This window comes from Scatophagus argus, chromosome 13 (genome assembly GCF_020382885.2).
Source record: "Scatophagus argus isolate fScaArg1 chromosome 13, fScaArg1.pri, whole genome shotgun sequence".
NCBI classification, from domain to species: domain Eukaryota; kingdom Metazoa; phylum Chordata; class Actinopteri; family Scatophagidae; genus Scatophagus; species Scatophagus argus.
The window spans coordinates 20879700-20901370 of NC_058505.1; the positions used below are offsets into that span (position 1 = coordinate 20879700).

General features: G+C 38.4%; 1 protein-coding gene across 2 annotated transcripts; it reads right to left on the reverse strand.

The window, feature by feature from the left end:
- Positions 1 to 1548: 1548 nt before the first annotated feature.
- Positions 1549 to 21070, reverse strand: ca8 (carbonic anhydrase VIII). 2 transcript variants are annotated; one of them, XR_006845010.1, is made up of 9 exons: positions 20605 to 21068; positions 14139 to 14330; positions 13856 to 13980; positions 12265 to 12360; positions 10972 to 11034; positions 10808 to 10856; positions 9927 to 10039; positions 5942 to 6136; positions 1549 to 3590 (listed from the first exon to the last, which is right to left on the reverse strand). XR_006845010.1 is itself a non-coding variant. In XM_046407769.1 (8 exons), the coding sequence occupies exons 1-8, from the start codon at positions 20678 to 20680 to the stop codon at positions 6002 to 6004; spliced, it is 849 nt and encodes a 282-aa protein (XP_046263725.1). In that variant the 5' UTR covers positions 20681 to 21070; the 3' UTR covers positions 5941 to 6001. The 2 variants fall into 2 exon arrangements, 1 of the variants encoding a protein (XP_046263725.1); XM_046407769.1 differs by lacking the exon at positions 1549 to 3590 and having other exon boundaries at positions 5941 to 6136; positions 20605 to 21070.
- Between the last annotated feature and the right edge of the window lie 601 nt (positions 21071 to 21671).

Below are 21671 nucleotides of genomic sequence, written 5' to 3' on the forward strand. Positions count from 1 at the left end.
TTGTGTAGACAAACAATAAACAAAGTTAAATGTGAATTTAACTTTTATTGATGTATTTCTTTGCTTATTAATTTATGTGATTATGTTCTATACAATATATCTGCATGGTAGTGTGTAATTCCAAAGAAGATAAACTATACATTTCAGTTCTTGGAAAGCCATGCAACTATTGACTTTCCCTCAGGATCAAAAAATCTATCTATCTATCTATCTATCTATCTATCTATCTATCTATCTATCTATCTATCTATCTATCTATCTATCTATCTATCTATCTATCTATCTATCTATCTATCTATCTATCTATCTATCTATCTATCTATCTATCTATCTATCTATCTATCTATCTATCTATGTATTGAGCTTTATAATATCTGAATGCTAATGCATTGCCATTGAGAAAAACCAATGGCTGCATTTCCAGTACATAACAATTTATGGACTCTTTGTGTATTTTAGTAAAAAATTAAACATCTTTACACTAATTATACAAAATAAGCAGCTACTTACACAGATACTTAGATAATTAGAAAGACTGCAGCTCTGTGATTTATCCTGGTGAGTTCTGAATAAACACAAAGTGTGGGTAAGTGGCACAGTATCCATATACTGTGCCACTCTACATTAACATACGGTACATGAGAAGATGCACATTACAGTGTGATCCTCTGTCTCTTTCACTCCTGAATCCTCTTTTCAAACAAAACAGCATGTGACACATGAAGGACTAAAACACTTACCCAGTGGATTAAAGAGAGTAAACACCAGCCTGAGTTGTCTTGGCATTAAACAGCCACACCCTGATCTACCAGAATTTGACTTCAAATATGTGAACAAGCCTGAGGTGCATTTGATTTGCTTGGCCAGACACAACTGACTGAACGGATAATCTTCTGTATTTACTCAAAGGATGAGAGAGGTGTTTTTCTTTTTTGTCAAGTAATTCCACAAAACCACAAAACTAACAATGAATAGTTGATTCCCCAAACTCAATAGTTCCTAAGGATGTTTACTGTACCTTCTAAATTGTAAATTGTTAATTTATTTTACCTCTATATTTTTTTGTAACTGTTTATTTATTTATATTTACTTTTTTTGCTTTTTGCACTCTTCTTTTGTTCTTGTGAGCTGCCACGACAAGTGAATTTCCCCAGTGCAGGATCAATAAAGTTCATCTTATCTTATCTTAAATATATATATATATATATATATATATATATATATATATATATATATATATATATATATATATATATATATATATATATACATATAAACTGTTCACAGACAATTTCATTTCTTGAAAAGGGTAAAAAACAGCAGATCACTATAGATTTTAAGAATATTACTCAGATCAATTAAGAAAGAAATGAATTCACACTTTTGTATGTGGGATTGAGCCAAGATAAACTTGTGGTAATGAATGAACATGTCGTGTCCACATTTATTGAGTTGTTGTTATTATTCATATTTCTCAATATATCACCTACACAGTTAACACTTAAGAGTTGAAGGAATCCATTAATTAATCACACTTTCAATCCAGTGTTTTAGGTAAGTCGGTGTAGTTTATTGTTGCTATACAGTAACAGTCATCAGTTATCACAGTTTATTTCAGCTCATTTTGTCAGACAGTACCTTCGAAGACTACACACACACACATACACATCCTTTTTTGTGAGGAAAGTCTTGCTAGTTTGTGAACTTTACATTTCCAGGAAGAGGCAGACTTAGTTGACTTTTCAACTTGCTCTGAAATGTTTTTTTCTCAAGAATGTGTACACACAGTACAAATGTTATAATTCGATGTGGTCTGGCTGATCTGATCTCATTCTGATCCCAAAGAAGTCTGAATGCATTTACACCTGGCGTGAATATGCCTTTTGTGTTATCCAGTTACCATGTACAGATATAGATTTTAATGTCAGCTGTAAATATGTTTAAAAAAACATGTAAAAGCAATGCTTCCTAAAATAATATGAAGGGGACTGATGAGAGTCATGTTCCAATGACGTTAATGAGGGTTAAAACTGCTAACAGTCTACATGTTCTGATGATGTCATTTAAACTTGAAGATTTTTATTTAAAAAAGAAAAAAAAAAGACTGATTGATGGAGAATCTGGAGGTGAATTGAAATCAAGCCACTATAAAGACAGACAGCGATATTAAAACATGTAAACTGTTGTGTTACTCTGTGTTTTCACCCAGTTTGACTGCAGTTGGACTGAAATTCACAAGGCTTTGGATGGTCATGTGCTGGTGCAGCGTAACATTTCTTTTAATTTCATATCTGACTGTCTAAAGCAGGAAGATACGCTGGAGAATTTCCCAGAAGTCACTACCCAGAATTCATTTGACCAAATCTGTTCTGAGTGAATGGTAGGATGTAGATGTGGTTCAGCCAAAGTGTTCACGCTTCAACACCAGAATATAACCTAAACAGTCTGACATAAAGCTAGCCATTACAGAGCAAACAGAGAATATATGCTGCACTCAAGGAAGTTTTTTAGTTTCTTTGGCTGCACTCTCGAATTCCATCGCCATTACTGCAGTGGCAGAGTGGAACTTTTAATTAACCTTTTTGGCCAACCACCACACTCTGGTTGGGAAAGTTTTGTCAAGTAGAGCTAGCTTATGATTTAAATCATCAAACACAGTGATTCTTTGCAGTGATGAAAGTTTAGGTGCACCATTAAAAACAAAAATCTGCCACAGTTCAGTGAGACCTAAGCTAGCAGGAGATATGCAGGGGAAAGCCACTTGTGATGTGAGCAAACCACTAGAATTTTACAGTTTGTCAGTTTGTGGTTGGAGCTGATAACAGCACTCAACAAGAAACTGGACTAAAATTTCACTGACTTGATTTGATGACAGTATTTTCGGTATATGACAGATTCTAAAGCATCTCTTGACAAAAGAGCTTAAAAAGTGAACGTTACTTGGTGTTACACGGTTAAATGAGGGCTGACCAGAAAAGATGGCTTGTCTTCTTCTGCTTATGTGAAGTTATTTTCATTTCACTTCATTTTCAACTGAGTGAAAACAAAATATGAAGTTAGGAGTTTAGTTTGTGAACTGTGTGTTAAACTTGTCCAGCAGGTCTCCTGCAGCACTTTAAGTCAATAAGACAGAACGCTCAGCCTCAGGTGTTTGCACATTATTGGTGTGAAGCATATGTGCGTCTGTTGAGTGTTGGAAGCTGTGTGTGTGTGTGTGTGTGTGTGTGTGTGTGTGTGTGTACAGGTACATCTGTGGCTCGTGTTTCCTCTTGTTTTGACAGCAGAGATGGGTTACTTGTAAATCTTCTTATCTTCTAAACGCACACACATTAGCACAATAATACTCATATTTCTACTGTATGCTTACAGGCACAGGGAGGATGTTACACTCATATACAGAGGGAGTGAGAGGTTACATCTACACACACACACACACACACACACACACACACAGAAAAGCACGCAGCAAGGGTGTGAGATCAATAGTTTGTTTGTCCACCTTCAGGGTGCAGCTGATCTACAACCACATCAATTCTCCCTCCATTCCTCCCTCTACTTCCATTCTTGTGTTTACACCTTTTTGCTTTCTCCTGTAAAGAAAGAGAAACATGGATGAGATTAAAAGAGAACCAGACATCCCGAGTAAAACTTCCGACAGTGAGAGGTTGAATTTTTATTGCTCCTATGTTTTTGTGCTCTGTATGTGACTTTAAATTAGCAGTTTTACAACTTTTGCATTTCTTCCATACAGGAAAAACAGTTAAATCTACTGTGGAGAAAGGTGGCTGGGTGTTCTGTAAAAAGTTGATGATATTTACATCTGCAGTGCCATATTAAACTGGATCTGGTAGATACAAAATTACTTTTTCCAACTCACAGGTAATGGCTTATTATGTATGTAACTATTGTTTTGACATGAGGTATTTTTACACGGTTTCAGCTGTCATTGGATGTGACAGTGGATACAGTATAATAAGTTGATGCAGCTTCCTGGTCTCAAAAGTGAATCCAAGTTTGTGGTTTGTGGTCTAAGATGATTAGGGTAGGGTAGGGTACTCTTTAGGGTGTGTCCACCTTGGATTGACACACGGAATGTCCTCAGGTTGTCATTCAGATCCAGTCAGGATAGAAGTGTAGTACTGTGTACCCTTGGCAGCTCCACCCTCTTGTCAAAATATTGTCACTACTGGCCCACCCACCCAAAAAAAAGCAAAAAAAAAAAAATTTAAAAAAAGGGGTCTATGCATAGGTCATAATGCCAGACTTAAGGCTTTAAATGGTAGTTCACAAATCAATGGCTGACCTAACTTTGGCTCTATAAACTATTTATTATGTGTACTATTTATTGTTTATTGCTAACTGGCAGATGTTGGCAAGCTAACACAATAAAGATAGTTAACATGGTAAACATAGCTGTGAGCATGTTAGCATATTAGCATGTTAGCAGGATCTTTAGTTCCACAGTATTTGCTCTTATCGACTGGCGATAGTTTGTACTGGTGGGACCACATCAGTATCCATTTCCACAGTAAACAATAGTCCTTTCTCCCTTTCGCCCTTTTCTCACCTCCCCACCCCCACACACACACTGACACACACACTCACACACTCTGTTTTCCCACTTCCATGTAAGCTTCCTATTCTTCGCGCCCGTCTGCCCCTTGGATGTGAACTACAGTGAAGTCAGTTGAGGTTTTCACTGGCAAACAGTGGTATCTCAGGGTTATAGAACTTATATCAGCCTGCTCTTAATGAAGAACCCTGATGAATGGCGCTCTGTGAAATTACTTTTGCACTGTTCACACAGACATTCAGAGCAGAGTTCACTGTTAGGTGTTGGCACTGCAAAATATATCTGTATTATGTGAAACACAAGTAATCCAACTGCGTTAGTCATTGTGTGATCATGACTCCTAAAATACAGGGACTGCATGACAACACCCACTTGCAAGATTTGTTGTCTATGGTTTACACTGTAAAGTTTGCAATGAGTGTGAATGAATGAATGGATGAGCCTCTTTGGCTGTAAAAAAAATAAAAATAAAAAAAACTCCCTGATGCTGTCTTTAGTGTCTGTTGATTTTTTTAAACAGGAAATCTGTGTTACAAACTGTGAAGTCGGGAAAGATCTAACTAAATCCAAAAAGAAAAATAAGTCAGGGCTTTCTCCTCTTCTGCTGATTTGATGTTGGCCACTCTAAATCACTGGAGTACCTTTTGAAACTGAACATGGAAAATGATTTATTGAAGTCAACTGCTGCTTACCGCACATTAAACATCCCTCGAGTGACACAAATAAAGCATATAATGTGAGATAAATGTTTACTGATGCTACCAAGGTCAAATTCGAAATCTTGCTACATGTTACAGGCTGTGTTCCTTCCCTGACATTACATTGTGTCAGACTAACTATGAGAAGGTGAATATTACCAAAGAACTTATTTGCAGACCCCTCATAATCTGTTTTTGTACATCTTGGAGGTAGAAATTGACACTTTCAAATTAAAATTAAATAGCCACAAAACTTTGTGTTCTCTTTAGTTCAAAACAAGAACCTTCAGTATCAAAGTCATTTTTATCCTCCTCATTCCCTCTGAGCTCCTGTTGTCCTCCTGCTGCAGTGCTGCTGAGCTAAATCTGGCCTTCCTCCATACTCTACATATTGTATATAGGCTAGTCCCAGATTAGTAATTGAACTGGGTTAGTTCTTCCAGGGCTTGATCCATTACATTGTGGTTTCAGAAGACCCACATACCTCAGGGACAGTGTGCCTACTTCCATTAAAAGTCCATTCCTTGTGAGGAAATGTGCTGAACTAACTAAAAATACAGAGAACAGTGGTGTTCTTATTTTACCCTTGAGATGTTCGTTATCTCAATGCAGCTACCACAGCTACAGTATGTCAGAACAGGGCGGTCAGAACTCACTGTAACACCGTTACCTTCCAAATTTGTATCCGAAGGTCCCCTAGTTTTTCTGAGTTGGCGGTGGACAGTGAGAGTCACTGGAAGGCGGCACGAACTGTCCGGTCACTGAGTGGCTGAGTGGGACGAAAGTTGTCCCCCAACAACCCATCATTCCCTTCTAGCAGCTCCGCCCCTTTGACGTGGGAGCGCAGCCTCCGGAACTCTTCAATCTGCACAGACACAAGAGGACAGATTTTAGTTTCATAACAGTTTCTATTGATATCCAGAATAACTCAAATCCTGCATATGACTTCAAATATTTGCTCTACACTCAGGCCATAAATCTTTCAGTACTGAGTAAAAGAAACCTGGCCGGGGCGAGATTAGAAGAGTGGGACCCATGTGGTGTCCCTAATTCCCTAATGACAGAGAAAGACCCTGTAATGATATAATGATAGTGTGGGAACGAAATGTGATCACCTGAAGACGGCTGACAGGTTGGCTGTGGAAAGCCAGTGAATACATCACTGATGAAAGAGTGTTCTTAGCTACTGAGTCAGTGAGTTCTTAATAAACACAACATTTGCCTAAATAAAGCATAACAGATGGGTGAACAAACAGCCCATATTTCCAGTATGAGCTTTTTCTTCAAGAAACAACGTCTCTAGTTATTTTCTCACTCACACCAAAATGTTAAAATCAGAATAGTGACAGAAAGGATCTTAAAACTGACATCCTGTTCATGTGTAAATGCGGCCACTACAGATACTATCATGCTCACATACATGCACTGCATAGTGGCTGATTACATCGACCAAAACAAACATGACAACTGACAACACTTTCTTTGTTGTCGTGCTATTGGCATACAGAAGAAAGATTTATAGCCCACTGTCAAAGAGCAAAATGTGTAGGCATAGCAACTGTTGAATGACAAACACACACACACACACACACTTTTCATGTGGATATGAACAGTTCACAGCAGGTCTTCCTCCAGTCAATAATGGCCGGATGTTTGAGGCGTGTGTTCGAGAGAAGCAGGACCTGTTTTGAAGAACTTGTGCTGTGGATTGTGTTCATTCATGGGAAAACAGATCAAACATGATACAGAAAATAGGCTCCTACACTACTCATTCTCAAGTCAAATAAGGTAATAAATGCAGTACAATGCAGTATAATACTGAATGTCTGGTGTTATAACTACATTTTTTTAGGATTCACATTCCAACTATACTTACACTATGTAGACAAAAGTATCGTTACACCTGGCCCTTACACCACATTCTAATTACATAGACGTTAATATGGAGTCTGTCCCCCTCTTGCAGTTATAACAGCTTCCACTCTTCTGGGAAGACTGTTTCTGTGCAAATTCTTGTCCATTCATGCAGTAGAGCATTTGTGGATCGACTGGCTCGCAATCTCTCTTCTAGTTCATCCCAAAGGTGTTGGATGGGGTTGAGGTCAGGGCTCTGTGTGGGCCAGTCATCCAACCATGTCTTCATGGACTTTGCTTTGTGCACTGGGGTACAGTCATGTTGGAACAGAATTTTTTTTTTAAAAAAAGGGTCTTCCCATAAAGTTGGAAGCATAGCATTGTCCAAAATGTCTTGGTATGCTAAAGCATTAAGATTTCCCCTCAGGGGCCCAACCCAACCCCAGAAAAGCAGCCCCATAAAAAGGTGCGTCTGGATACTTTGGCCTATATACTGTTTTTCAAGAAGTTAAAGAAGCTAATCATTGTGTGATTAGAATATCACTAATCTAGAGTGTGAGATATGCAGTTTGAGATATGATAAGTCAAGATCCTGTGTGAGGTGAAAGAGACAGTCAGGGAGTTAGTCATCAGTGTTTGACTTGCTGATTCACAGTCAGTAATTACAGCAGCAGCTGTTCCACACAGCTCATAGAGACAGTTAACTGGGCATTTCCTGAGCATACAGGCATGACACACATATTTTCTGAATCAGTGTAACAAGCACTTCCTGATTATTGCCTTGGATGTTCGTTGAAAATAAAAGTATGTGAATCCACTCACAAACTATAGGATAAAAGACAAGAAAATCACAGCTTTTAAAAGTTTCCTTCAGAATGAAATCAGTACATTGGTACACTACAAACAGGAACTGCTCATAGCTAATTTACGGTAGCAAACTTTTAAAAGTTCCAATTTGACAAAATTGACAAAAAAAATGTAGACAAATTTAATCTGCTGTAGCCCACAGATAGCTCTTAATGTGATAGGAAATACAAAACACATATTTTTAAGACTTTTCTCTAATTTTTGGTTTGTTCTTGTGAATGTGTTTTACTTCCTTTGACTTAAACAATTCTTTCATTTAATTTTTTTGTGTATTGGATTTTAGATGTTAGACTTTTTCAGGACCCACAGAAAACCTATTATAAGTTCACTTATTTTGTGTAGAAATATAGCCCATCAGTTTTCTCCGGGTACTTCGGCTTCCTCCCACAATACCAAAAACATGCACATTAGGTTAACTGGCTACTCTAACTTGCCTCTAGGTGTGAGTGTGAGAGTGTGTGGTTGTCTGTCTTTGTGTGTTGGCCCTGCGATTGACTGGCGACCAGTCCAGGGTGAACCCCGCCTCTCGCCCGTAGTCAGCTGGGATAGGCTCCAGCTCCCCCGCGACCCTGACGGATAAGCGGTATAGAAAATGGATGGATGGATATAGCCCATCAGACAATGATGATATCAGTGATGTCTGTTTCTGTTTTTAGTAGAAAAAGCTACTTGATCTTGATGTTGCAGCTAAGGATTAACCTTGGACAGGAACATCAAATATATTAAGACATAAGTGATGACATCCCACTTTGAATGCCTCTCAGATTTTAGCTTTTATATCATACATAAAAAGTCCAGGACTGCCACACCAACATCCAGGGTTCACATCCCATCTGTGTTTAGTTTCAGACAACCAAAATACTTTGGTTATGGTTAGGAAGAGACATTTTTAATTTGTCACAAAATCAGTAGGATTCACTTTGGTTAAAGTTGGGAATAGAGTTTGTTTTTTGTTTGTATGGTAACACAAAATCAGTTTGTAAAATACTACCGACATTAATCTTTAGAATTCATGTACATGGGCACAAATTTTATTTTTAACATCACAAAAGAAGAGCACAATTCATGCCCATGTACATGTATCCAATAGATTAAATTTCATCACTATTTCAAAAACTGCCATGACGTTTGGTTGGGATTAATGTGCATCGTCCCTGTAAAAACATACTGTGGGATGGTATGAAGTCAGCCACATTAAAATAGACATAGCCTGAGGCAGGAGCCAGAAGTCATTCTCTCTGTTAGCATTTCAAAGGGTCGGCAAGCCAGAGGGCAGCAGTGATGACAGACTGAAATAAATGTCAGGGGTTTACCACAACAGCCTGCTTAAAGACAGCCATGAGTCAGACAAAGGCTGAATTAAAGTTTAAGTAACTATTAAAGGCAATGTGACAGACACATCGATTTGCAGTGGGTGTAAAGGCTTCCTGTACTGTGGTGAATGCCATGGAGCCTCAGGTCAGTGGTCCTTTGTGGTACGAAAGTGCACAGCATTGATTGTATGTATATCTTGGATGGGGTTTAGACAAAGAGAGAACGGAGAAGAAATGAGGACATCGTAGATGTTGACAGCCATATACTGCATTTTCCAGTTTAATTTGTCAGATGACTGCAGGTGTGAAAAATAATAATTTGATTAACCTTGTTACTGTTGCTATAATTAGCAATTAGCATTTATGATCCATAAAGTTGATATGGTAATATTTTAGCGAACACAAATCCAGATGAACACCACCTGCTGCTCGTTAACCTGTGGCTGTTTGGTGCTGAACAGGGGTTAAGGGCTGAGTTTGGTGATAATTCTCTGTGCCGCTATTCACACTGCGTGGGGTAGTTGATATATTGATTAGGTAGGAATGAAAGAACAGGGTCCAGCCACTATAGGTGAAGTTACCCTTTAAAAGACTGCAGTCTTTTTAATATTTAAGTTTTACCTGTAACTGCGAGATGGTGAGAGGGTAGCGGTAGAGAATCCAGGTCACATTTTCACTACAAGGTGGAGTGGTAAGAGATCCTTCATACACCCAGTAGTCTCTCAGTAAAGGATCTGAGGGCAGATTTAACATCTCATGTATTCGAATACTTAAAGAAACATGAAAGCAACCTGATAAAATCAAAAATTGAAAGATGTGTGTAAAGCAGGTGCTCCATTCAATAATAATCATAAGACACCACAAAATACATAAAGATCCAAAAATAAATGCACCTTTGAGCCACTGTCCCTTCAAATGCCTGCGTATGTGCCTGCCGGTTTCACTCATAGGGTCTATTGTGCACCTGCTGCCAAATTAATAAAATATTTTTGTTCTCCAGAGCTCGCGTGAATTAAACTTTGTTTTTAGAGGGTGTACGTGCATACTCAGCATGGATGTCTGCACCCCTCCAGGCCCTCATTCTACCACCAGAGTTAAACTGTATCCCGCTTGCAGCTCTGTCATCTGATGCAGTGCAACAGCAATTTTGCCATCAGGTAATGAGAAATTACAGGGCAGTGACAAATTATGTGGTGAAAGCCTTGCACACTTGCAGCATAGTTATCTCCAATGTGATGATAACAGGACAAATTTTGTAAATAAGAAATTTCTTAATTCTTCACTAAGCAAACTAACTGAAAAGGTTCAGTACGGGACTCGAAAGGATTAGGATTCATTAGTTCAGATTAAGGATTCAGATTTGGATGACAGCGACTGAACATGCTGCCATCTTGATTCAACCTTGGCAGTATAACCTAAAACTAAATAAATCTAGAGATTCATTTTCACAAGGCTTTACAGATATTCATTATAAATTAGAAATCATGTTCTTTTCTGCTCACCAGGTAACAGAGTGTTAGGGTTGAAGCAGGGGATTATCTTGCTCTTCCCCTAATGAAAACAAAACAATAGTTAACAGTAATAATTATTATTGTCATCATGTCATCCTCATTTGATGTAATGAACTACCACCTAATCTGTCTGATTTTCTCTGTCTTATTCTTACCTTGTACTGCAGGTCCTGTAGAACTTCAGTGATGGCCTTCAGACCCAGATGCTCTTTACCAACCTGATAAAAACACAACACATTGTGGTTTTCAGTGGGCAGTCAGTTAGTGGCCATAGGACTTATCAATGCATCTTACAAGGAAAATGTTATCGGTGATTGTTTTAATGACAGCGATGTTTCCTTGCTAAGAAAATCTTAGTTTATATCTTCCATATCCCTGCATGAAGCAAACAGGAAGTACAAACTCCAGGAGCAGTCAAAAACAGGATGTGTGAGGGTGACTGTGTTAATACTGAGGGCTTAGGAGGCCAGGACTGTTTCGGGTGAAATCGGAAGGAGTCGGTCAGCTGGTGTTTTTTCAGTGGGCATGTTTCCTTCAAACCTCTCTAAAAAAGCTATTTCTTAGGAATGCCTCCGCAGGTGTTTTCCAACTTATGTCATACTTGTACTATTGCACAGGCTGGCTCAAGCTAATCTGGAATGAATCTGTTCACTCATTTAGAAAAACAGCACTAACTTTTCCTTCCTGGAATTGTAAGTGCTGCTAGTGTGCTGAATAAGTCAATATTTTAAAAAATTAGGGCCAGGAGAAAAAGGCAAACAGTGTGTGTGTGTGTGTGTGTGTGTGTGTGTGTGTGTGTGTGTGTGTTTCTATGTTTGTTTGTTTTTATATGCTGTGCAAAGGTCCTGCAGGACCAGGTATTAAACAGGTAAACAGGTACTAGGCCTTCCTCAACTAACATTATTTCAATATAATACAAAGTAAAATTGAATAAAACAAAGCCAATGATGTTTGTCGAAAGTCAGTTCAATTCCTAAAATGCCAGTGATGGCAGCATGCTAGTTAGCTTAATGTTATTTGTTGGTTAGCCACAATATTACTGACTGAGGCACATGATCTGTTTGTTGTGAAGGTGTGTGGCTGCCTAGCTTAACTGTTTGTCTTTTGTACCTTTTTTTAAGGCTACTGTCACCAGTAGTTGTTTACATGGGTAACCTTTCACACAGGTTTTTAAAAATGGTGCTTGACTTTGTGCACTGGCTCGTGTGTTTATCCAATCAATGTACACATATATCTCTCAGGATTCTTCTTGTGCTGCTAGAGTACCGAAATTAGGAGCTAAAAAAAGTTTAACTATACTGAGTTCTTGGAGCTATGATTGTTCAAAGTCCATACAGCATGAAAACAATGAAAAAGGGGGGTTTGCAGACCTATGAAACTATGAGAAGGTTCCTTCAGTCCTAGAAGCACATATGATCAGCCTACTGGTTCCTGATGTGGATGTTTACCTGCACAAAAAGAGCGATGATGAGAACTCCATTCTTCTTCCCAAGAGCATCCTCCAAAGTGTTAAACAGAGTACTGTTCCAGTGAATCAGATGGAGCTACAGACAGACAGAGACAACAGAACAAAGCAATTGAGAGGCCATTGTTGTAAACAGGTGTAGGGAACAGAGTTAAGTAAGTGAGTGAGAAACTATCAGCTGGAGGTGACTGAGGGCTTTCTGTATGGGCTCTTAAGCTGACTTGTGTAAGGGGAAAGGAATGTAAAATTTCTACTGTCTACGCAGACAGACATAGAGTACAGTTGTGTACATAAGACTGATAATATGGTACTTATCTCACTGCAGTATAGAAATGATGGAAATATAAATCAAATTAAAATATTATCAAATGTCAGTGGTCTTTGAGTTAACCTTGTCATCAGTAGTTTTAGAGGAGACAGCTCTCTTTTTTGTTCCAGTTTTAAAGGATAAGGCCGGCAATGTTCTTTAGCTTGGTCAACAAATCCCTTGGAAAGACGAAAGCCGACAATGACTCAGCACGTTTTGCGGCACTAAGCTCCAAGTGATCTCTGCTGAGGATATCATTTTTAAGGGTTACAAATATTTTGTTACATCTTCTAGAAAGACCAAAAAAAAAAGTTCTAAAACAGTTTTTAGCAAGCTTTCTAATATTACTTACATTAGACTTCGGAAGGCTCCTATCATAACATGCTCACTAAACTGAGCAAGCTGAGTAATTTATCCTGTTCTTTGATTGTGCTATTGATTCTTTTAAAGGCTGGCTCTAAAATTGTGCATTGGTCAACATGTTAAGCTAAGTTATTAAAGTTGCTAAAAACTATTTAAGTAGTACTTTCACACATTGGCCCCATGAATGATGCAAGAACGAAGCAATAAAAAGATGCATTAAGTATCATCTCCTGTAGCAGTTATGGCATTTCTAAGGTTTCATATTTGACCTTTAATTTTAACTAAATGTCAGATAGTTGTGTCAGAACATGCAGTCTGAGAGATGGCACTTGGTTTGAAAATTCTGACCTTTGAGGAAAAAATTCTCAACATTTTGAGAAATGCACATTCACTTAACCTCTGAGAAAGAGTGTGTTTTAAGTCTAGGGCTCAAGGCAGGGAGCAATTAGCCTAGCTTAGCATAAATGCTGGTGTTAACTCTTGTGTTAAGCTTACCTCTTGCTCAACCTTGAACAGAAAATCAAAATGTCCAATATTTTTTTGCCAAATTCTAATCTAACTTTGCATAATTAATATGCAATAATATTATATTATATATTATATATATTAATATGCTTCTTTCAGGTCAATGATTTCAACCTGTGAAATAATATTTTTCAGCTTCTTCGTGACTTCAGCTTCAGATGTCAAAAGTTTCACTTAGAAGTTAGAAGTTAGACAAGATAAAACAGGTTTTATCATGAAGGATTCAACAAACTGGTCAGTGCCAGAAGTCTAAACATATGAACACTGTGTTTCTTTAGTCTGTTAGTCTGCTCTGAAAGTCTACCCCACTCCATGGTCATGGCCTTGTGTGTGTGTGTGTGTGTGTGTGTGTGTGTGTGTGTGTGTGTGACTGCACCACCTCCATAGGGAAAGCCTTGAAGTTGACAGTGTGCTCTGATCCTCTCTGGTTCTCTTTACCCCAGTGGAATCGAACCTCATGAAGCTCATACTCGTGATCACTAGGCAGCGGACCTCCGGTAACCACTGGCAACACAGGAAACCCGTGGCATTGTGGGTAAGCACAAACAGGAAGCAGAAGTTAGAACAAAATGGAATAAAAATGTGGTCATTTGCAATGGGCTACTTACTTATGTTATCACTTGTTGGTGAGTACTGATACATCCATGTCTGCTCGGACTCACCTGATTTGGACTTGAGAATGATACGGACAGTGTGTCCATCATTAATGACCTCACAGTCTCGACACACCACATAGTTTGGTGACAAGCCAACATCCAGGAGGGACGGGTCATATTGAGCCTCCCTGGAGTTTAAATTAATAGGAGACTGGTACTCGCCATTGGCTGCTGGGAAATGGAGTCCCCATTCTACACCTACAAATGAAAACAATCAAATGCACAAAACACAATTTATGTGTACATGTTATTTAGCAGCTGGACAATAAGTGTTCACATGCTGATTGTTGAGCGTTGCCTTATAAAAGTCCCCACTTTTAACCAAAATGATTCAACACAAGTTTAGAGTAACTGCGAAACAGTGAGCAAAATGCAAGCAAAGGGGCACATTTTCATAAGAAAATATTTGTTGTTAATAATCACAGTGACACCTTGGAGCAATATGCCAGCAGACATTGTAGTTGGAAAATTATTAGTTTTTATTTTTTTAATTATTTTGAAGTTGACTGAAATTTAGAGGGAACTAATGGTTATTTTCATTTTGGATTAATTTGGCTTTCTTGATGGATCCACTTGTTTGATTTGTGAAATATAAGAAAACGTGGAAAGATGCCCACAGAGTTCAAAATGATAGGTTCAGGCGTCTTGTTTTATTCAACCACCATTTTTTCATTTACATAAAACAACAGAAAATCAAACTTCCACTGTACTAGATTCTGTTGTGGTGGTGAGCAATGTCAAACATCTGACCACCTCCATGGAGAACAACACATATATAGACAATTTTGTTTGCCACACCTGTAAACTGGCATTAAATGAAAACTTTATAATAGGAGACCATTTGAATTACTGTAATAAGATTTGCATGGGTTTAGTATAACATTATTTATAGCGCTCTTCAGTGGAAGTGTTTAGTAGGTTTTGACTTAGCTAAAATGAACAACACTACAAACAAGAGTTAGAAAAATATGAAAAACCACTACTACGTGTGCAGGACTTCAGAGTAGCTGCATATGGTCACCAGGCCCAGGTGTTCCTTTCTAACCAGTGGTTTCTACTGGTTAAACCACAATGTGACCATCACATTTTCTTTATTTCAACATGTCAGTTAAATACCTACATAAACTACATTGTCCAAATTCAGTAAGATAGTTGTGTAGTCGCTAACAGATTTAGGCTAACTATTTCCACCTGGCTCCAAGGGTATCACAGAGCTAAAGGTACTGAACATGCATGGATTGAAGTAGTAATAAGGCAGCAAATTAATACATTTTATAAAAGTCACATTATTGCTTGAAGACTCTCTGTTAAGTATCTGTTCTGACTTCTACTATTTTATGTTGCCTTTGAAGTGATAGTGAGCATGAACATTCATTCATTGACCCTGGCAAAGGAAAAGTAAGTTTGACATGATGAAGTGACATGAGATTGAAAGCTCACGAGTTAGTAAGAGGTTGTTTTATAAGAACAGTTTTTTTCTCAAGCAGTCCATGTGTCACCCTCAACCTCATTCTTCATTCCCATGCTACTTTCATCAACCTTTCAAATAAATAATAATTTAAATTCAGGTCAGTTCCTCTGTTCGTGTGTGTGTGTGTGTGTGTGTGTGTGTGTGTGTGTGGTGTATTGTGCAAGAGACATTTTAGAAACACAAATCATTTGTCTCACTAAAGTCTAGACTGGTAGCCTGTTGCCCCCCCTTCCACCCGCTTAGCCTTCTCTTCCCAATACCAGTTCATTCATCCCCACTCTGCTGTCCCTCAGTGACCAGTTTGTGATCAGGATCTCTTGTCACAATGTGAATGTGACAGTGAGAGATTAGCTACAAACAGGAGAGAGACAGAAGGGGGAAGGGAGAGTTTAAAGTGCTTATGCAGTTTGTGGTTTCAAAAAGAGGGTCAGACTGTCAGAGTAATGCAGACCGAAAATTTGAAAAATGATTGCGTAAGTATGTGTAATTGTAACCAAAAAAAAAAAGACTGAGATAATGTACAGAGCAAAAGATGTGGAATAAAAACTGTTTAAGTTTAGTTTACAAGACTGTTATTGTCAACTTCCTTTCTCTTGCATTGGCAGAAAGTAAAGCTAAGAGTAGAGAAACTGATACCAAATGACACCAAGAGGTAGGCAACACACATGGGCTAGATTCACTTCAGCTCTCTGCTGACCACAATCACTATGCCAGCACAATGAAAGCATTGTAAGATGTGCAGAGCCCAGTGTGCTTTCAGAGGTAGGAAACAAACACATTTGGTGAGTATCATGTTCTGGAAAGCCCAGTGAACCCATGTCCCTCCAAGAAAATGAACTCAGCTCCTCACAGTATGCCGTTCTACAGCAGCTACAGAGACAGGCACTCCACACTGGCTGACTGCTTACTCCATAGCAATGAGGGTGAGAGGACCCGTCACATTCTCTCCTTCCTCAGCAACCAAAGCCCTGACAACGGTTTACTAAAGGCTGTCAGGGTTTCACTTGCCGCTACAATACAAATAACAGGGCTGTAACAGGGCTGGTAGGGCTATGGAAATAACTTGTGGTATGAGAGCTACATCGCATTGCTATATAATCTGTGAGATACCAACTAATAATCAAGTTGATTTACTGATTGTACTTAGTTAATTTATTTGTCACAATGTTTTTATAACGTAACTGTCTACATCACAGAAAAGCATGATTTAAAGCTAGTTTTAATAGGTTATTTGATAGTTTCTTTTTGCTATTTTTGAAAATCTCTTAACATCCCAACAGCGATCAATAAATCAAATTCTATGAAAGAAGTCTGGCATCTGGGACTGTTACAGGACTGTACAAAACAAAGCCAATCATTTCATTCTGCTTGTATGAAATGATTGGACCTACTCTATGTACCTGCCTACCTGCTTGCATTCTGCCTGTACATTCACTGTGCAAAACAAGGCTAAGTGAATATATTCTTAATATGGAGCCAAATCAGGGCCAAAAGTTTCATTGATTAAAAAAAAGAAGATTTGAAATTGAAAGTTGAAATTTTGATTTTGAACTTTGAACTGAAAAATACAACATTGTACTCACTAGTTTAACTAGTTTTTTTCATTTTAAATATAATTTTTGTTCAGTTCTGAAATTCTATTTAATGAGTTATCTATTTTCAATTTTTACTTTTATAATTCACGATATTGCAGGTCTTATTTTCTTCAGTTGCAGTTGCAGTTGCATTCAAGTGTTGTTTCTTTTAGTTTCAAATTTTTTGGGTTCAGATATTTTTTTTTTCATTTTTGGCCCTGATTTGGCTCCATATCACTGGAGCCAGTTGTACAAAAAAGGAAGAGAAAGTGCATCTAAAGTTTCCCAATATTAACATAGTAGCTTGACAACTGTGACTACTAACAATAGCCATATTTGTTGTTTACACTGATATTTAGTATCAGTATTCAGTATAAGACATGCGTGTGTTATTTGACTGACATTAACTCCAGAGTGGACTCGTGAATGGCCCTGAGCAGAAGGCCGTCTACACTGAGTCTGGTTCTGCTCGAGGTTTCTGCCTGTTAAAAGAAAGTTTTTCCTCACCACTGTCGCCAAATGTTTACTCAGTGTGGGGTTTTGCCCTGAGACCTGTTTCTTTCTGATTATCTTCTTTTTTTTTTTGGAATGAGTTGTTTAAACACCTGTTCAGTGTCTTGGGATAACTCTGTTATGAATTGGCACTTTAAATAAAATTGAATTGAATTGAATCTGTTAAGATAACATTATTGTGACAAATAAAGGAATTTCTGATTCTGATCACGTTGCTGATTTCAACTAGCATGTTAGTGGTAATTCACATTATATGTTAACATTGAGAATCTGACACTTCTCCTAGTTAGACTGTTTAGTGTGTTTGGTGTTTCTCGTTTTATTTTGGTATTGGTATATTTGGTACACCCATTCTATCTATATTCTTCACTTCCTGTCTTTGTTCCTTTTTTCCCCACCACTTTGAGTCTTTACAGTGACCTAATTGTTTTCACCTGTGCCTGGTTTTTGTCAGTGTAGATATAGCTGTGGTTGCTGTGTATTGAGTTGCCAGTTGTTAATGTACCCTAGTGTCGTTCTTTACAGCATTTCTTCTTGTGTTTTGATCTGCCCATTTGACCATGCCTTTGCCTGTTCCTTTGGATGTGTTTGCTTTACCAGACTGCACACCTGTGTACCTAAACTTCGCCTGTTCATAAAAGCCTGTGAGTGTTTTTGAGACCTGTGCTTAGAGTTGTGTGGAGCTGTACAGGTTCAATAGATAGTAAAATATTCCAATAGCTCTGTCACCGCAGTGACATAATTGAGAACAGCTGGCATGAATTCGTTTTGAAAGCACATTAGCCAGTGGGGAAACACTAATACTTTTGGCCAGCTGGACCAAGTGTGTAACTTCATCACTGATGTAGTCAGCCAGTCAATCACAGACAACCACATCTGATAGGCTGGACTGTGGCTCGGCTAATAAAAGCATTATGAACGAAGCCTTATTTTCTAAACTACCGTAACTGTATTGTGCCAATGATATTCCTGTCTCATGTTGACTTCATGTTAATTGTGGGAAGTAATCCATAGTGAAAAGTAATCCATTACATTTTATTTTGTTAATGTTCGTAAAATGGTAGCGATGCAATCAATGAAGTAAGAACTTACAATGAATTTAATGAAATGAAATGAAATCTCAGACAGGCTGAAGAAAGTTGTGAATAACTGCAATGATAACTGATTACACTGATTTGTGACATTGCTTTACACTTTGTCAGCTCAAACCCATGCAGCTGTCTGACAGATTTGCCTTGTTACCTCAGTCCTGTTTGTTGCTCAGTAGTGTATACTAGAGATTTTACCTCATACATAACAACGCCAGCATTTATAAACTCCTTTTATTATTTATTAATGTTTTTGTTCATAACAGCTTGACTTGTTGGGCACTAAACTAAAATGAATTTTTTCTGCATTCCTTGGTCCAGCATCTGTCTTTTCATGTAGGTCAGACAGTAGGTCATGTATCTGATTCACTTGAAGTCAAGGCAAATTTAGGGGACTGTCCTCTCTTAGGGGAGCTGTGACCTCTCACGGGACTTTAGTTGTATGTGATCATTAATATTCTACTGCTGTGTAGAGTTTTTACCATGACTTAATTCCTGCTGCATGCTTCCATTAGAGTTCATTCCTACCACAAGTGTCCTCTAGAAGGTCTTTAAAACAAAATGGTTCTCTGGATGATGGAGTGTGTAAAGAGAAACCAGTTAAAATGTTTTAAAAAGTTCAAATGTGTAAATGGGACATCCAGTTATAATTTCCTTTACTTCAGAAAACATCACTTTCCAGACAAAAGGTTTCCAAAGGACACAGATTTGTAAGCCATATGTTAGTGTCTAACATATGTATCTACCATTCAGTATACTTACAGTAAGAATTTTACAGTTCAGTATCACAGTGCTTCCTCGAGGCTCAGTAAAGGCAGCAATAGAAGAAAGACAGAGTGAAACAGCACAAACTACATGAGCTCATTACATCATCACTTCATGACAGTAAGTTTAATATTCTTATCCTTCTCTATATTCCATGTGTCAATGAAAGTCATGGACAGTCCATAAAAAATATCAGAAATGGATATTGAATATATTCAAGTTTAGGCTGTGTTCCTCTCTGATTAGAAAGTTCACAGAAATTTCACAGAAACCAAGTTGACCAAGGACTGCTACGTGTGTTTCTATGTTCCAGTTTCATTTCGTGTTTTGATACCTGAACTTTATATCAGCTGATTCTGAGAAACAATCTGCTACCAGAGTACAGGTGTATGGGACGCTGCGGAAAGTCACAGGGTCCCATTTCTGGCAAATAAATTATGTGTTACTGGATCAGTGCATAGACTCACAACATCAAAACAATACTCAATCCAGCATTTTAGGCTGTACTAGAAGCACTCCTGATACTGGTATTGGAAGAGCCCAAGGTACTGCTTTAAGGAAAAATCAAAATGGAAAAATTCAAAATGGGAAGAAACCAGATATGGTATCATTCATTTTGTGTTTTGCACTGTATGCTCTCCACATAATGTTGAGGTACTCAACAGCATATGACATCCTATATTTCATCATCTCTTTGATATAAAGCACATCTATTCCTATACAGCAGAGGGACAAGGGACACCCTCCTAACTTTAAATACTATGAAACAGCACATTAACTGTTTTCGTGAATAAAAAGCTAGATGTATTAGAATAATCTGCAGGAGAGGCCAAGCAAAAGATAAGAGATAATTGTTCGAACAAATAAATGAACTATGCATGTCTATTGTGCATTAACACAAATCCAGAATGGACTACACTAAGAAACAGCTGGCCCATCAACCAAAGACTACACAGAGTGCATAAAATTTTGGATTCAAACACATTTAAAACACACCTGGACCCTCAGCTAACATCACATATTTCCAGCATCCCTCCACATACTGATAAAGACCTGTTTACCTTCCTCGTAGCCCCAGTCCAGCTCATCTTTCCCCGACTCCTTATAATCTGACTCCTCATTCACATTGTCAGCCATGATGCTTGGAAGTCTGCTCCCTGTGGGTAGTAACCAGTCTGTCCTCCCAGTACACTTCCAGTCACACTGGTTTTGTATGTTTTCTTGGACACAGACTGAAGTCTCTGCAGTCTGCTGGATGGATTCCCAGCTGAGAACAACTCCCTCAGCCTTTCAGTGTATTCTTTAAGTCTTCTCTTGCTTTAGTTTCTTGTTTTCTTTTCTCTTCACCCCTGTTTCTGTGTTTCTGTTCCTTATTGTGTCTTCTCTTTCCCTTGCCTTCTTACAGTTACTTGCTGATGTGTATGCAGCTCTCTGCTTCTCTGTGTTTCTCTTAACTCTCTGTTGCTCCTCCTCTTCCTCTCTCTCCACTCTGCTGTTATCTTTGCACTCTCTGTCTGTCTGTCTGTCTGTCTGTCTGTCTCTCTCTCTCTCTCTCTCTCTCTTCCTCTCTGCCTTCCTTTTGACCTCTCTCTCTTTTACTCTGCAGACCGCAGGTGTGCTCACTCACTCTGGCTTTCTTCCAAATAATTACAGGTCAGTGTTTGTTTCTCATCCACTTTCCATCTGGGCTCCCTTTATTCATGACTGTTAAGTGAAAATAAACATTTAGTGTATTTCACTCTATTATTGATGTTTCTCAGCTCCAGTTAGATTTTCTTTTAACCTTTGTGCTGTTGTGGGTACTCATTTGGTATTGTGTATGCGTGTGTGTTTGAATGCTGGCAGGAAGGTCATGCTGGTGTTTTTGTTGGAGGCCACAGAAAGACCCACCCTTGGGCGAAGAAAACAGGCAGAAAACAGCAGGACGGCAGGAAAGAAAAAGCCGGACTGTTCTCTGTGATCACTTCAAGATGCACAGCAGTGGATACTGAAACTATTAAACACACCCACATTCTCTTTTGGCACAGATTTTCAAGAAGCACAGTGGTCAGACCACTTTTCAAAGAGGAATGTCTGCTCTTGAATCTCCACTGGACAATATGTATTTTGTTATTTGGCTTATTTACAG

Excerpts from the sequence above, each read along its gene's own strand:
- ca8 (XM_046407769.1), bottom strand. The coding sequence starts at position 20,680 with ATGGCTGACAATGTGAATGAGGAGTCAGATTATAAGGAGTCGGGGAAA. Across the intron at positions 13,981-14,138 it reads CATTCTCAAGTCCAAATCAG|TGGTTACCGGAGGTCCGCTG; the intron begins GTGAGTCCGAGC and ends CTGTGTTGCCAG. Across the intron at positions 10,857-10,971 it reads TACAGGACCTGCAGTACAAG|GGGAAGAGCAAGATAATCCC; the intron begins GTAAGAATAAGA and ends TGTTTTCATTAG.